At 46.0% G+C, this 17,042-nt stretch overlaps 1 protein-coding gene across 2 annotated transcripts in view; it reads left to right on the top strand.

Annotated features, from left to right (window-relative positions):
* The first annotated feature begins 5,758 nt into the window (after positions 1–5,758).
* trim35-28 (tripartite motif containing 35-28) overlaps positions 5,759–17,042 on the top strand; it is a 42,770-nt gene continuing 31,486 nt past the window's right edge. Inside the window, exons 1-2 of one of the 2 annotated variants that reach the window (XM_034174002.1) lie at positions 5,759–5,769; positions 12,159–12,630. In XM_034174002.1, coding sequence (XP_034029893.1) covers positions 12,208–12,630 — 423 coding nt within the window. In that variant the 5' untranslated portion in view covers positions 5,759–5,769; positions 12,159–12,207. Of the gene's footprint in view, positions 5,770–12,005; positions 12,631–17,042 lie in introns of those variants that run through there. The other variant, XM_034174001.1, reaches the window with a different exon arrangement.

Here is a 17,042-nt window from a genome sequence, read left to right on the forward strand (position 1 = left end):
GCGAGAGTGCTCAGGTGGGTTTTGGATAAAGCTAAATGGGAGCTGCTTCAAGTTTTGATATAGGAAGAGTTCCTAAAATTTCATGACTTAGATCACATAGAAAGTGAGTGGCTTAATAGTGAAGTGGTTACCTGAGCTGCAAAAGTGGCTTTTCCAAAAGCAGTAGGACAAACAGTCAAGAAGAGTGTGCCTTGGTGGAGTTCAGAGTGTAGAGAGGATGTTAGAATGAGGGACAAAGCCTTTAAATGATTAAAAATATGTCACTCCTTGGAGACGCTCATTCAGTATAACAAGGTGTAAGCTCTGGTTAGGAAAACTATTAAAGTGGCTAAAAAAGTTTGTTGGAGGCAGTACTGTAATAATATTGGAAGGAACATAAACTTGTCAGAGGTATGGGGAGTGGTAAAGAAAATAAATGGTATCCGAAGAAGTGGAGCAATTCCTGTTCTAGAAAATAATGGTAGTGTGGCTACTCGTAACAGAAAAGGCTGAGGTTCTTGCTACCACACTTGCTAAAGTGCATAGTTCAACTAACTTGTCAGAGTCAGCAAGGAAATATAAAGACTACACATTAGCATTGCACCCTGACGCAATATCTTGGAAAAATAAATAATCAAATGAATATGTCGACTTACCCTTTTCTATGTTTGAGCTTAAGCGAGCCCTTAATAGTATGAGACAATCAACCCCGGGTAAAGATGGGATATGTTATGCCATGCTTGCCCATATGAGTGATGCGTCATTACCAATAATCTTGAAACTTTTTAACATTGTTTGGGAAACAGGCAGAATTCCCACTTCATGGAAGGAAGCTATTATAGTGCCGATTCTCGAGCCAGGAAAGGAAGCATCAGATCCTTCTAATTATCGGCCTATTGCTCTTACCTCTCAGCTGGGCAAAACAATGGAGCGTATGATAACAAACAGACTTAGTTATCATTTGGAGAGTAATAATTTGTTCAGTCCCTTTCAAAGTGGTTTCTGTAGAGGAAGGAGCACACTGGATGCTGCCCTGTGTTTGGAATGGTAGATTAAAAAGGCTCATGTTAACAGGGAGCATGTAGTGGCCGTCTTCTTTGATATAGAAAAGGCGCATGATATGTTGTGGAAGCAAGGGTTGCACATTAAACTGGATAAACGTGGAATAAAAGGCAAATTATATAATTGGGTTCTAGATTTTTTTAGCAGGGAGAACCATAGAGGTCCGAGTTGGATCTGACCTATCAAATCCTTACATTGTAGAAAATGGGATGCTGCAGGGAAGTGTGTGTAGTCCTGTGTTGTTTAACATTATGATTAATGATATGCACTGTAAAACTCAGCCACATGGGGTGTGCAGCCAGTACATTCTCAGTGCCGGTCCCAAGCCCGGATAAATGAGGAGGGTTGCGTCAGGAAGGGCATCCGGCGTAAAACAAGCCAACCCAACTATGCAGACTAAGAATCGAATTTCCATACTGGATCGGTTGAGGCCCGGGTTAACAACATCCACCACTGGTGCTGTTGCCCAACAGGGTGCCAGTGGAAATTGGGCTACTGCTGGGTGAAGATGATGAAGAAGAGGAGGAGAACGTTTCCACAAACAGTGGGAGAAGAAGAAAACTAGAAGGGTGGAAACGAGAGTGGGGACTTTGAATGTTGGCGGTATGACTGGTAAAGGATGAGAGCAAGCTGATATGATGGAGAGGAGAAAGGTAGACATATTGGGTGTGCAAGAGACCAAGTGAAAGGGAAGTAAGAGCAGGAGCATCGGCGGTGGGTACAAGTTGTTGTACCATGGTGGGGACAGGAAGAGAAATGGTGTTGAGGTCATTTTAAAGGAAGAGTATGTCAAAAGAGTGTTGGAGGTTAAGCGAGAGTCTGACAGGGTGATGAGTACGAAGTTGGAAATTGAAGGGGTGATGATGAATATCTAGCACAGCACAGCATTAGCACTAGTGCTGTGCTGTGCTAGATGGACTGTGCTAGATTGACTTCTGTGCTAGTCACAGTTTGTCCATCACAAACACCATGTTTGAGCCCAAGCGTGTCCATACGTGCACGTGGCACCAGGACACCCTTCGGCCATGTGTCTCGGACACTCGAGTGAAGAGAGGGGCAGAGCTGTCGACCGATTACCACCTGGTGGTGAGTTGGATCCGCTGGGAGGGGAGGAAGCCGGTCAGATCTGGCAGGCCCAAACGTATCATGAGGGTCTGCTGGGAATGACTGGCAGAACCCTCTGTCAGCGAGGTCTTCAACTCCCACCTCTGGGAGAGCTTCTCCCAGATCCCGGGGGAGGTTGAAGACATGGAGTCCGAGTGGACCATGTTCTCCACCTCCATTGTCGATGCGGCCACTCGTAGCTGTGGTCACAAGGTCTCTGGTGCCTGTCGCGGCAGCAATCCCTGAACCCGGTGGTGGACACCGGAAGTAAGGGATGCTGTCAAGCTGAAGAAGGAGTCCTACTTATCTTTGTTGGTAGGTGGGACCCTGGAAGCAGCTGACAGGTACCGGCAGGCCAAGCGTGCCGCAGCCCGTGCGGTCACAGAGGTGAAAACTCGGGTCTGGGAGGAGTTCGGGGAGACCATGGAGGAGGACTATCGGTCGGCCTCGAAGAGATTCTGGCAAACCGTCCGACGCCTCAGGGGGCAGAAGCAGCTCTCCACCAGCACTGTTTATGGTGCGGGTGGGGAGCTGTTGACCCTGACTGGGGATGTTGTCGGGCGGTGGAAGGAGTACTTCGAGGATCTCCTCAATCCCATCATCACATCTTCCAAAGAGGAAGCAGAGACTGGGGACTCAGAGGCGGACTCATCCATTAGCCAGGCCGAAGTCACCAAGGTGGTTAGAAAGCTCCTCGGTGGCAAGGCTCCTGGGGTGGATGAAATCCGTCCTGAGTACCTTAAGTCTCTGGATGTTGTGGGACTGTCTTGGCTGACACACCTCTGCAACATCGCGTGGCGATCGGGCACAGTGCGTCTGGATTGGCAGACCGGGGTGGTGGTCCCTCTGTTTAAGAAGGGGGACCGGAGGGTGTGTTCCAACTATAGGGGGATCACACTCCTCAGCCTCCCCGGTAAGGTCTGTTCCAGAGTACTGGAGAGGAGAATTCGACCGATGGTCGAACCTCGGATTCAGGAAGAGCAGTGTGGTTTTTGTCCTGGTCGCGGCACACTGGACCAGCTCTACACACTCCATCGGGTGCTCGAGGGTTCATGGGAGTTCACCCCACCAGTCCACATGTGTTTTGTGGATCTGGAGAAGGCGTTCGACTGTGTCCCTCAGGGCACCCTGTGGGGGGTGCTCCGGGAGTACAGGGTCTGGGGTCCTTTGCTAAGGGCTATCTGGTCCCTGTATGATCGCAGCAGGAGCTTGGTTCGCATTGCCGGTAGTAAGTCAAACCTGTTTCCAGTGCACGTTGGCCTCCGCCAGGGCTGCCCTTTGTCACCGGTTCTGTTCATTATTTTTATGGACAGAATTTCTAGGCACAGCCAGGGTGTAGAGGGGGTCTGGTTTGGGAACCACAGAATCTCGTCTCTGCTGTTTGCAGACGATGTGGTTCTGTTGGCTTCGTCAAATCAGGACCTTCAGCGTGCACTGGGGTGGTTTATAGCCGAGTGTGAAGTGTCCGGGATGAAAATCAGCACCTCCAAATCCGAGGCCATGGTTCTCGACCGGAAAAAGGTGCTTTGCCCTCTTCAGGTCGGTGGAGTGTCCTTGCCTCAAGTGGAAGAGTTTAAGTATCTCGGGGTCTTGTTCACGAGTGAGGGACGGATGGAGCATGAGATCGATAGACGGATCGGTGCAGCATCTGCAGTGATGCGGTCGCTGTATCGGACCGTCATGGTGAAGAGAGAGCTGAGTAGGGGGGCAAAGCTCTCAATTTACCGATCGATCTACGTTCCGATCCTCAGCTATGGTCATGAGATTTGGCTCATGACCGAAAGAACGAGATTGCGAGTACAAGTGGCCAAGATGAGTTTCCTCCGCAGGGTGGCTGGGCACTCCCTTAGAGATAGGGTGAGGAGCTCGGTCACTCGGGAGGAGCTCGGAGTCGAGCCGCTGTTCCTCCATGTCGAAAGGAGTCAGTTGAGGTGGCTCGGGCATCTTTTCCGGATGCCCCCTGGACGCCTCGCTGGAAAGGTGTTCTGGGCACGTCCCATTGGGAAGAGGCCCCGGGGAAGACCCAGGACATGCTGGAGGGACTACATCTCTCGGCTGGCTTGGGAAGGCCTTGGGGTTCCCCCGGAGGAGCTGGGGGAGGTGTGTGTGGATCGGGAGGTCTGGGCGGCTTTGCTTGAGCTGCTGCCCCCGTGACCCGACTCCGGATAAAGCGGAAGAAAATGGATGGATGGATGGATGATGAATATCATCAGTGCATATGCCCCACAGGTAGGTTGTGAAATGAAGGAAAAAGAAGATTTCTGGAGTGTGTTGGAGGAGGTGGTGGACAGTGTGCCCAAGCATCAAAGAATGGTGATAGGAGCGGACTTCATTGGACATGTTGGTGAAGGGAACAGAGGTAATGACGAAGTAATGGGTAGATATGGTATCAAGGAGAGCAGCACGGTGGCTTAGTGGTTAGCACTGTTGCCTCACAGCGAGAGGTCATGGGTTCAATTCCCGTGGAGTTTGCATGTTCTCCCCGTGTTTGCGTGGGTTTCCTCCGGGTGCTCCGGTTTCCTCCCACATGCAAAGACATGCGGGTTAGGTGGTTTGGAATCTTTAAAATTGTCCTTAGGTGTGCATGTGGGTGTGTCTGTTTGTTTGTCTATTTGTGGCCCTGCGACAGACTGGTGTCCTGTCCTGGGTGTACCCCGCCTCACGCCCTATGACTGCTGGGATAGGCTCCAGCCCCCTGCAACCTTTAATTGGACTAAGCGGTAGAAGATGGATGGATGGATGGATGGATGGATGGATGGATGGATGGATGGATGGATGGATGGATGGATGGATGGATGGATGGATGGATGGATGGATGGATGGATGGATGGATGGATGGATGGATGGATGGTATCAAGGATAGGAATGGGGACGGACAGATTGTAGTTGATTTTGCAAAAAGGATGGAAATGGCTGTGGTGAATACCTACTTTAAGAAAAGGGAGGAGCACAGGGTAACATATAAGAGTGGAGGAAGATGCACACAGGTGGACTACATTCTTTATAGGAGATGCAAGGTAAACGAAATCAGAGACTGTAAGGTGGTGGCAAGAGAGAGTGTCATTAGACAGCATAGGATGGTTGTTTGTAGGATGACTTTAGAGGTAAAGAAAAAGAAGCGAGTGAGAGCTCAACAAAGGATCAGATGTGGAAGCTGAAGGAGGAAGACTGTTGTGTGAAATTTAGTGAGCAGGTGAGAGAAGCACTGGTTGGAGGGGAAGCAATTTTGGACAACTGGAAAAGTACTGCAGATGTGGTGAGGGAGACAGCTAGGACAGTACTGGGTGTGACATCTGGACAGTGGAAGGAAGACAAGGAGACTTGGTGGTGGAATGAAGAGGTCCAGAAAAGCATAAGGAGAAAGAGGTTGGTGAAAAAGTTTTGGGATAGTCGGAGAGATGAAGAAAGTAGACAGGAGTACAAGGAGATGTGGCGTAAGGCGAAAACAGAAGTGGCAAAAGCAAAGGAAAAGGCGTATTGCGAGCTGTACAAGAAGTTGAATAGTAAGGAAGGAGAAAAGGACTTGTACCGATTGGCCAGACAAAGCGACAGAGCTGGGAAGGATGTGCAGCAGGTTAGGGTTTAGGGTAGGTGATGGTCTAGTGGTTAAGGTGTTGGGCTTGAGTCCAGAAGATCATGGGTTCAAATCTCCACCTGACTGGAAATTTACTAAGGGCCCTTGGGCAAGGCCTTTAATCCCCTTTTGCTCCCGGTGTGTAGTGAGCGCCTTGTATGGCAGCACCCTGACATCGGGGTGAATGTGAGGCATAATTGTAAAGTGCTTTGAGCGTCTGATGCAGATGGAAAAGCGTTATATAAATGCAGTCCATTTACCATTTTAGGGTGGTAAAAGATGCACATGGTAATGTGCTGACAATTGAGGAGTGTGTGCTGAGAAGGTGGATGGAATATTTTGAAGAGCTGATGAATGAAGAAAATGAGCGAGAGAAAGGCTGGATGATGTGGTGAGAGTAAATCAGGAAGTACAAGAGATTAGTAAGGAAGAAGTGAGGGCTGCTATGAAGAGGATGAAGAGTGGAAAGGCAGTTGGTCCAGATGACATTCCAGTGGAGGCATGGAAATGTCTAGGAGAGATGGCAGTAGAGTTTCTAACCAGACTGCTTAATAAAATCTTGGAAAGTGAGAAGATGCCTGAGGAGTGGAGACAAAGTGTGCTGGTTCCTATTTTCAAGAACAACGGTGATGTGCAGAGCTGCAGTAACTACAGAGGCATAAAGTTGATCAGCCACAGCATGAAGTTATGGGAAAGTTATGGGAAAGTAGTAGAAGTAGAAGCTAGGCTTAGAAAACAGGTGAAGATCTGTGAGCAGCAATATGGTTTCATGCCAAGAAAGAGCACTACAGATGCAATGTTTGCTCTGAGAATACTGTTGGAGAAGTACAGAGAAGGCCAGAAAGAGTTACATTGTGTGTTTGTGGACTTAGAAAAAGCTTATGATAGGGTGCCAAGAGAAGAGCTGTGGTATTGTATGAGGAAGTCTGGAGTGGCAGAGAAGTATGTTAGGGTAGTGCAGGACATGTACAAGAATAGTGTGACAGTGGTGAGATGCGCTGTAGGAATGACAGACTCATTCAAGGTTTAGGTGGGATTACACCAACGATCAGCTCTGAGTCCTTTCTTGTTTGCAGTGGTGATGGACAGGTTGACGGATGAGATCAGACAGGAGTCCCCATGGACTATGATGTTTGCAGATGACATTGTGATCTGTAGCGAGAGTAGAGAGCAAGTTGAGTCTAGTCTGGAGAGGTGGAGATATGCTTTGGAGAGAAGGGGAATGAAAGTCAGTAGAAGCAAGACTGAGTATGAGTACATGTGTGTGAATGGGAGGGAGCCCAGTGGAATAGTGCAGTTACAAGGAGTAGAAGTGGTGAAAGGAGATGCGTTTAGATATTTGGGGTCAACTGTTCAAAGTAATGGAGAGTGTGGTAGAGAGGTGAAGAAGAGGGTGCAGGCAGGGTGGAGTGGATGGAGAAAGGTGGCAGGAGTGATTTGTGACCGAAGAATATCAGCAAGAGTGAATGGGAAAGTTTACATGACAGTAGTGAGACCAGCTATGTTGTACAGCTTAGAGACGGTGGCACTAACAAAAAGACAGGAGGCAGAGCTGGAGGTGGCAGAGCTGAAGATGTTGAGATTCTCTTTGCAAGTGATGAGAATGGACAAGATTAGGAATGAACATATCAGAGGGACAGCTCAGGTGAGACGGTTTGGAGACAAAGTCAGAGAGGCAAGATTGAGATGGTTTGGACATGTGCAGAGGAGGGACCCACGGTATATAGGGAGAAGGATGCTGAGGATGGAGCCACCAGGCAGGAGGAGAAGAGGGAGGCCAAAGAGGAGGTTTATGGATGTGCTGAAGGAGGACATGCAGGTGGTTGGTGTGACAGAGGAAGATACAGAGGACAGGGTGAGATGGAAACGACTGATCTGCTGTGGCGACCCCTAACGGGAACAGCCGAAAGACAAAGAAGAAGAAGACTGTAAAACTGAATGAGTTAGCTGAACTCAAACCATTTGAGTTTGCCAACTTAAATAAAATAATTTTCAAAAATGTAATTGTTAAAGTTTTAGTAACTTAACAATTTCTAGTTAATTAAACTTATGTAAATCTAGTTTATGTTTTTCAATAAAAAAAAGTGACAAATAAATTTCTGCCTAAAACAATTTGCATTACATTTTGGATAAGATTTTTTGATGCATTCTTTGGTTTACTTGTTGACTCTGCATTGTGTTGTTATGACTCTGCCCCGTTGCTCCCCTCAGGACACAAACTCACGATTTCTGGCATGGAAGTCTGACTCTCTAACCAGAAGGCTCAAACCCAGGGCTCTGGCCTTGTGATCAGAGAATTCTTTTGAGCTGTTGGGAGTGAGGTTTACTAACTACATATGCACAGTGACACCAGCTGGCCTCTGTTACATAAACTCAGGGCTTAATTTGAGGGGGAGCAAGCCGGAGCGTGCTCCGGAACCTCTGACGTTGGCTCCGCCAGCTATTTGTACTGGATCCGTGATCCGCCACCTCTCTTGACTAACAAAATATTTTTTAAAAATCACCGCGATTGCTCTCACTGCCACTCACACCACCCTCCTGTCTGCTGTGCAGAATTGCGCCAAATCTGGCAACAGGTCCAGAGGCTACGCTCGCTGTTTTGATCCGGATGTTGACCGTAGCCGCAGAGCTCCGTGGCCACCGAGAGAGGACTTGGATTCTTTGCGGGTCCGGCATTGTGTTCTGCGTGTGTCTGTTTTACAGAAGAAAAAAGAGAGTGTTTACACAAGAGAGAAAAGTGAGAAAATGTTAATGCCTGTTTGAGAAAAGTGTGTAGTGAGGGGTTTTACAGCCTTAAAACATCTATAATAAGTGTAAAAAATAGTGCTACTTCGCGGATTTAATGCCGCGTTCACACTGGGCGCGATCAGACACTACAAATTTGCGGGGGCCGCGTGGCGACGGACGCACCTCCTTCGCCCGGTGTGTCGCTCTGCTTGGGTGGACTTTTGCTGCGAAAATTTGCCCCGATGCGTCATCAAATAGGAGGAGCTTCCATTCCGCTCGGTGTCAAGTCATCATGACGGACCTTGATCACACGGAGCGAGTTGCTGTGAAAAGCTCCCAATACAGAGAGTATCATTATTTGCTGCAGGAGCTGCATCTGGATGACGGCCGCTTTCAGTGGTCCTTCCGCCTCTGCGGGACCCAGTTTGAGGACCAACTGTCCCGTTTACACACGCACATGTAAACAATTAAAAAAAAAAGAAACTCCGCTACTTGCTGCAGCTCGCTCCTCCCCCAAAAAACTCTGTCATAATTGTGTTTAGAAACCAGTCACCATTTGTTTTATTATACATCTGTGTAGTTTAATAAAATATTCTCCACACAGACAATTCGCTCACGCACACACGTAAAGAAAAAAAAAAAAGAAAGAAAGAAACTCCGCGGCTTGCTGTGAGGCTGCTCCTCGCTCTTTCCCCCCAAAAAACTCTGTCATAATTGTCTTTAGAAACCAGTCACCATTTGCTTTATTATACATCTGTGTAGTTAATAAGTAAAATAATCTCCATGGACGATTCCCTCGGGCGCGCACATAAAATAAAAATAAAAACTCCGCTCCCCCTGCTGTGGGGCTGCTGCTCACTCCAAAAATTCTCTCATAATTGTGAAATAAAGGACAAAAGAGACATAAGTCTTGCTCACAGGCTGCTACCAGATACAGGACATGTTTACATCCTCAGTCAAACTCCAGACATCTCCACGTCACTACATATTCAGTCCCTGATTGGTCATCGCGGCACGAAGAGATGAAAAAGTTCAGATTTTTCAACTTCGGGAGGAGGACAACACGACGTGACGCGACGCAATATCATGCCACAAACGCGCAAAACGCTCAAAATCGCTTCACTTGCGTCGCACTGCACGGTTTGGCGCCAAAACGCGTCCTTACATAGGGATTACATGGCAACCTGTGGCTGCAGTCGCTCGCGTCGCGCCCGGTGTAAACACGGAGAACGTAACTCCTGCGATAAACGAGGGACCACTGTACATCATTAAACAAGAATTTGTACTCTATCCAGATTTGGTGTGACTAGTGTTATTAGGCCTACAATACATGCCCAGTTTATTTTCGGTGTGGTGCACAGCGTTGTTTGCAAGCCCCCCCCCCTTTTTTTTCTGCACCGGAGCCACCCATACTCTGCGCTCCGGGACCTCCCACTTTACAAATTAAGCACTGCATAAACTCAATTAAAATGAGTGAATGGAATGCACTGGAAATACATCACCAACACTTAAATGCCCTAAAACTTCAAATGCCCTTAAAGTAACTGAGTTGTTATGACAACAATTATTTTTTTAGTGAGTGTAATTAATGGAAATGAGTGACTATAACGTTTTTCAAAGTTTGAGTTACATTAACTTAATTATTGTATTAAATGGAGTGTTTGGTTTAACACTGTATTTGATGAGGTGGACGGGAATGTAGGGAGGTCCCTCTATGCTGACGATTGAGCTCTATGGGTTAGGAGTTGTAATTTGAAGTTTTTACAAACAACAATGCAGAGAGCCATTAATAAAGTGGAGGAGTGATGTAATAAATGGGCCTTTAGACTGTCAGTCTCAAAAACATGTTTTTCGAACTGGCGTAAAAACGTTATGCTAAAGATGTATGGTCAGGTACTTGAACAAGTAGATAGATTTAAATTCCTTGGCACCATCTTTGATGAGAAACTGACCTGGAAACATCAAATTAAGTATGTACAGGCCAAGTGCAAAAAGATCAATAACTTGCTTTGGTGCTTGGCAGGGCAGGAGTGGGGGGCTGCTTGGGGAACATTGTAAAATATTTACCCGTCCTTGATGAGAAGCACACTGTGTTTTGGTTCTCCTGCGTTTATATCTGCTGCAGAATTCCATCTCGTGAAACTTGATAGACAACAAGCACAAGCTTTAAGAACATATAGTGGAGCATTTAAATCTAGTCTGGTGGCTGCACTCCAAGTTGAGGTGGAGGAGATACCTCTCAGGCTGAGAAGACTCCAACTGATGATGAACTATTGGATCAATCTCCAGGAACATGCTCTGAGTCATCCAACTAAAGCTGTCTTGATGGAGTGCTGGGAGCATCAGGAAACTGATTTGTGGAACTTTGGCTGGGTTGGGAATGCTAAAGCCAAAGCTATAAATATACACCATCTTTAGTTGTGCCCTACAGTGCTGCGTTTGCCTGCCCCCCATGGATTTGCGATATCCCAAGAGTCGATATGGGTATACACCCGCTGCTCAATCGGAAGAAAAATATCCCAGAGTGGTTTCATGGACCGAAGTATTTTGAACAATACAAAGACTCTCTCTTCATTTTCACTGATGCTCAAAAGACCCAATGAGTGGTCACACTGGTTCTGCAATTTTCGTCCCAGAGTATAAAATCAGTATAAAAAGAAGAACATCTGATCACCTTTCTGTGGATTCTACTGAGCTGTGTGCTATCTTAATGGTCCTTAACTGGGCTGAAGAAATTCTGTCGCAGAAGTTAGTGTTTGCCTCTGACAGTCAAGCAGCTCTCCTGAGTATTGAATCTGGGAAGTCTTGCAGAACAGATTTGACATACAATATTTATTACTTGATATGGAGGCTGCGTGAGAAGGGAGTTTCTTTGTGCTTCCTCTGGGTACCGGCTCATGTAAGGAATGACGGAAATGAGGACATTGACATCCTGGCCAAACAATCTTTAAGAATGGACAGAATTGACTGGGACATTCCCTTGAGTAAGTTTGAAGAAAAGACTCTTATTAAAGGAAAGGTTATGGAGTTGTGGCAGGAATTTTGGGACATGCATGATACAGGAAGGCACCTATATCAAATCCATAAAGGTGTTTTAGGTAGAATGGATGTGGCTGGAAGCAGGAAAGAGTTAGTAGTCTTGGCCCATCTCAGGATAGGCCACACAGGTCTTAATAACACTCTTCTAAGGAACCATAAACACCCAACAGGAGTCTGCCCCAACTGTGACCAACTGGAAAGTCTTCATCATGCTCTTATACAGTGTGAGGCGTATATTGAGCAACGGAGGAGACTGTCCATAATACTGTGCAGGGAGAATAAGAACATGTCCATTGGAAATCTTCTGCAAAACCCATCACACATCGTGCAAAAATAATTATTTGAATATCGAAATGACACTGGATTACTTTATCGCATCTAAACAAATGCCTATGGCTGCCAGGAGCTAAGGTTTTGTAAATCTCAGCGATTACTCAACCAGCCCGGTAGGTGGCGGTAGATGCACCTTAAACTGGTGCCGTCCGCCATTGAATTCGAAAGAAGAAGAAAAGAAGAAGACGACGAAGCGGAAGAGGATTAAAAAAAGAAAAAGCTGATGGTTAAATGCGTGTAGTGGTTTTTGAGTTTTTCTCCCGCCTCGGTACGTCCCTAAAGCAATTTTGCGTTAATTCTTCAAGTAATAGACAGTACTGTCGTATTTCGTGGGCCACAGTGAAGTGGTTTGTGTGTTCTGGACGGTGTTTAGTTGAAGTGAAGGAGTCATGGCGGACTATCGGGACGAGGAAATGCCAGAGGAACCTTTGATTCTGGAGAAGGACCTGACGTGTCCCGTGTGCCAGGCCATCTTCGTGGAGCCCGTGCTGCTGCCGTGCACGCACAGCTTCTGTCGGGAGTGCCTGCGCCGGAGCTGGGAGCATAACATGAAGTGTCCCGTGTGCAGAAATGAGTGCGAACGCGGACAGGAGATCTTCAACCGCACGCTCGGCGACGCCTGCGAGTCTTTCCTGAAGGAGAAAAACCTGCGACCGCAGAACCGACGAGCCCCTGAGCAGGCGTGTAATCTGCACCTGAAGCCGCTGGAGCTGTACTGTGAGAAGGACGAGGAGCCCGTGTGCGTGGACTGCGTGAGCCTTCACAACACGCACCAACTGCTGACGCTCAGAGACGGAGCACAGCGCTGTAAGGTACGGAGTCCCCTAAGTACCAAAATTAAAATAAAATGTGTGTGGTCCCATAAAATACAAAAACTAAAACAAATAAATGAAATGTACGGAGTTCTAAAAAGTACTGAGTTCCATAAAATACCAAAAAAATGAATGTATGGAGTCCAATTAGGGTTGCCACCCGTCCCTTACAATACAGAATAGTCCTATATTTGAGAATTAATTGTTGCGTCCTGTATTGAATAAATACGGGATGTAAATTGTTCTGTATTTTCATAAATGTCCCTCACACACTCATCAAAACTGAATAATGAACAAAATAAAACACAGGAAATATTAAGGACTTCCAGTGTCTGTACCTCACGTCGGGTCCTGTAGTGAAGACCGGATGTGAGGTACAGCGGATACACTTCAGACTTTCATGTCTGCATCTCCGTGTGCCCAGCTTTCTGATTATGTCACGGGTTGCTTGGCATGTCTGCATCCGAATCTCCACCACATCCAAAGAAACAAAAAGGTTTGCAAATATACAGATGTGAGTGGGAAGAGTCGAACCCCTGGCCTGACACCGTTAGTGGCAATTGGTACAGTGCAAACTGTAGGCAAACAAACATTTTTATTGTTGATTTTCTCTTAAAGTAGCAACAGCAGCAGGCGCCGGCATGCACGTTTCCTATGCCCTATGTCCCTGTACCCATCCCTGGGTCCAGCAGCCAGCCTACCCAACAACGGGTTGGTAGCCCCACCCATCGCAGTGGCCAGGCCAGGTCCACCAACTGAGCACTGTGTGGGGCTCCCAGGAGGCTAGTTGGGTCCAGCAGCAGTTTTAGCACCAGCACATCTACCCCTCAGGCCACAGGGTGCCCCAACCACCTCTCCTGCAAGCACAGCCCTGCCATAGCCATCCCCCACACACCTCGGTGGAACGTCAGTGGCATCAGCGGAGGGTCCGCTGCCACCTACACCCAACTCCTCCACACTGACCTAGACGACACCACCACCCACATACACACCCAGCCACACATGCTCCCCCACACGTACACCGCAGACTGAGCAGCCCAACCAGGGACATGGGTGAAAGGGGGAGAGCACCTCAATGTGCTATATACACACCATGTGGGACTGTGTTTTTTTTTATTTGTTTGAGTTTGCTTTATTTTGTATATATACTGTACAAAAATCTAAACACAACACTTTTGTTTTTGCTCCTCATTTTTCATGAACTGAATTCTGATACAAAACATTTTCTATATACACAAATCCATCCCACATCACAGGTCCCAACTAGAGCATGACACGGGAGTGGATTTCCCATCCCGCTTCCAGAAAAAAAAATCCCATCCTGTCCCAATCCTGGACTGGAGTAAAAAAATAAATCCCATCCTGTCCCACTCCTGTAAAGATGACTCCCAATCCCATCCCGCTCCCACTCATAATCAGTCCCACTCCCATCCCACTCCCGTATGTCTCGCGCCGTGATGATCAATCAGGGACTGAATATGTAGTGACGTGGAGATGTCTGGAGTTTGACTGAAGATGTGAACATGTCCTGTGAGCAGGACTCATGTCTCTTTTGTCCTTTATTTCACAATTATTACAGAGTTTTTGGAGCAAGCAGCAGCACCACAGCAAGCAGCGGAGTTTCTTTCTCTTCATTTTACGTGCGCGCATGAGCGAATCGTCTGTGGAGAAGTTTTTTTGGGAAAGAGCGAGGAGCAGCCCTGCAGCAAGCAGTGGAGTTTCTTTCTTTCATTTTTTGTTTTATGTGCGCGCGCGAGCGAATCGTCTGTGGAGAATATTTTATTAATTAACTACACAGATGTATAATAAAACAAATGGTGACTGGTTTCTAAACACAATTATGACAGAGTTTTTTTGGTGGAAGAGCGAGCTGCAGCAAGCAGCGGAGTTTCTTTTTTTTCTTCTTTTTTTTTAAAATTGTTTACATGTGCGCGCGTGAACGGGACAGTTGGTCCTCAAGTTGGGTCCTGTAGAGGCGGAATGACCGCTGAAAGCAGCCGTCATCCAGACTCAGGTCCTGCAGCAAATAATGATACTCTCTGTATTGGGAGCTTTCCACAACAACTCGCTCCGTGTGATCAAGGTCCGTCATGTTAACTTGACTGACAACCGGAGCCGGCGAGCGGAATGGAAGCTCCTCCTATTTCATGACGCACCGGGGCGAATTTTCGCAGCAAAAGCAGAGCGACACACCGGGCGAAGGAGGTGCGTCCGTCGCCACGCGACCCCCCGCGAATTTGTAGCGTCTGATCGCGCCCGGTGTGAATACGTTTTGGTTGTTTTAAATAGATGAAAATCATCTATTTTTGGCATTCCCGCTCCTGCCCGCTCCCGTTCATTTTTATTCCCGTCCCATCCCAATCACGGGATTGATAAAATTTTGACTCCCATCCTGCGGGAATCCCACAGGAATCACGTGACCCACGGGAATTCCCGAAAAATGTCATCGTCTAGTCCCAACCTTACTTTTATTGTGGCCAACTGAAGACACACCTGTGCAATAAACATGCTGTCTAATCTGCATCTTGAAATGCCAAACCTGTGAGGTGGGACAGATTATCTCAGCAAAGGACAAGGGCTAACACAGATTTAGACAGATTTGTGAACAATATTTGAGAGAAATGACTCTTTTGTGTAGATAAAAAATGTTTTAGATCCTTGAGTTCAGCTCATGAATAAAATGGGGAGCAAAAACAATTTTGGTTGTATTTATGTTTTTGTTCAGTGTAGTTTAGCTTTTGTTTTCTGGGATGTCACCATGTGGAGGGTGGGTGTTATATTTCATTGGGGGTGCTTTATTTTGTATATAGTGTAGCTTTTGTTTCTGGGATCTCACCATGTGGAGGGTTTTTTCAGTTTATTTTCATTTATATAGCGCCAAATCACAACAGAGTTTCCTCAAGGCGCGTCACACAAGTAAGGTCTAACCTTACTAACCCCCAGAGCAGCAGTGGTAAGGTGACAAGTGACACAGTTTTTTATTCGGCACACAAAATATTCAAATAGAAAAAAATGAACAATTCCACAAACTAACACAGACAAAACTAGTGAGTCCGAAAGGGTGTGGGCTGAAGCAAAGCTTATTAGCGCCCACCCCTGCTAGTACAAGTCCAACAATTCTAATCAGTCATATTTACATAAATATAAATTCACTACTACATGTCGACACACAGACATACACATCAATATACTATTCACTTATAATTATATTTATATAGTACCAGATCACAAGAAAGTTGAATCAAGGCACTTTACGCCAGTAAGGACTAACCTTACCAACCCCCAGAGCAAGCACTAGGCAACTGTGTTGAGGAAAAACTCCCTATAAGGAAGAAACCTCAAGCAGACCAGGCTCTTGGGGGTGACCCTCTGCTTGGGCTGTTGATTTTCTCTTAAAGTAGCAACAGCAGCAGGCGCCGGCATGCACTGTATATATACATATACATATACACCTACCCATATCTATATATCTACATACGCATATACATACCCACACATTCAAATATACAATAAGTCCCACTTATAAATTGAACATTCCATATAAATCAAAATATATTTGCTTCTTTATGATACTTAGACATAATGTTCTTTTTGAGTAGTTTCTTAAATCTCACTAAGGTACTACTCATTCTAACCTCTGTTGAACATTTGTTCCATTTCCTCACCCCAACCACAGACACACAAAAACCCTTTACATTTGTTCTTACTGGTGGTTTCATAAAAATTGCACAACCTTTTAAACTATATCTGGATTCCCTCAATCGGAACAGACTCTGGACATGTCTCGGTAAGGCTTGGTTTTTCGCTCGAAATAAAGTTTGAATTGTAATGTAATCGACCAAATCAATCAATTTTAATAAATTTAAAGACACAAATAGAGAATGAGTTGGTTCATGATATTGTTTATTGCAGATGATTCGTATGGCTCGTTTTTGCAAAAGGAATATTGGATTGGTATTTGATTTGTAAGTGTTTCCCCATGACTCAACACAATATGTCATATATGGTACCATCAGAGAATGATATAAAGTAAGTAACCCTTCTTGCGGCAGTAGGTCTTTGGCTTTATACAAAATGGCTATAGTTTTTGACAATTTTGATTTCACATAATTTATATGTGGTTTCCAGCTAAGTTTATTATCAATTATAACACCTAAAAATTTATTCTCTGTTACTAACTCAATTTCCTTATTGTTTATAGTTAAATTTTTACATTTGGGTGCCTGTTTATTTCCAAATATAATACATTTAGTTTTCCCAAGGTTGAGTGACAACTTATTAGCGTCAAACCAAACCTTAAATTTTTCCAGTTCTTTCTCCACTATGTCCAGAAGCTGTTCAAGATTTTCACCGCTACAGAACACAGTTGTATCATCCGCAAAAAGGACACATCTCAGTGAACTCGACACCCA

This window comes from Thalassophryne amazonica, chromosome 7 (genome assembly GCF_902500255.1).
Source record: "Thalassophryne amazonica chromosome 7, fThaAma1.1, whole genome shotgun sequence".
Classification (NCBI taxonomy): domain Eukaryota; kingdom Metazoa; phylum Chordata; class Actinopteri; order Batrachoidiformes; family Batrachoididae; genus Thalassophryne; species Thalassophryne amazonica.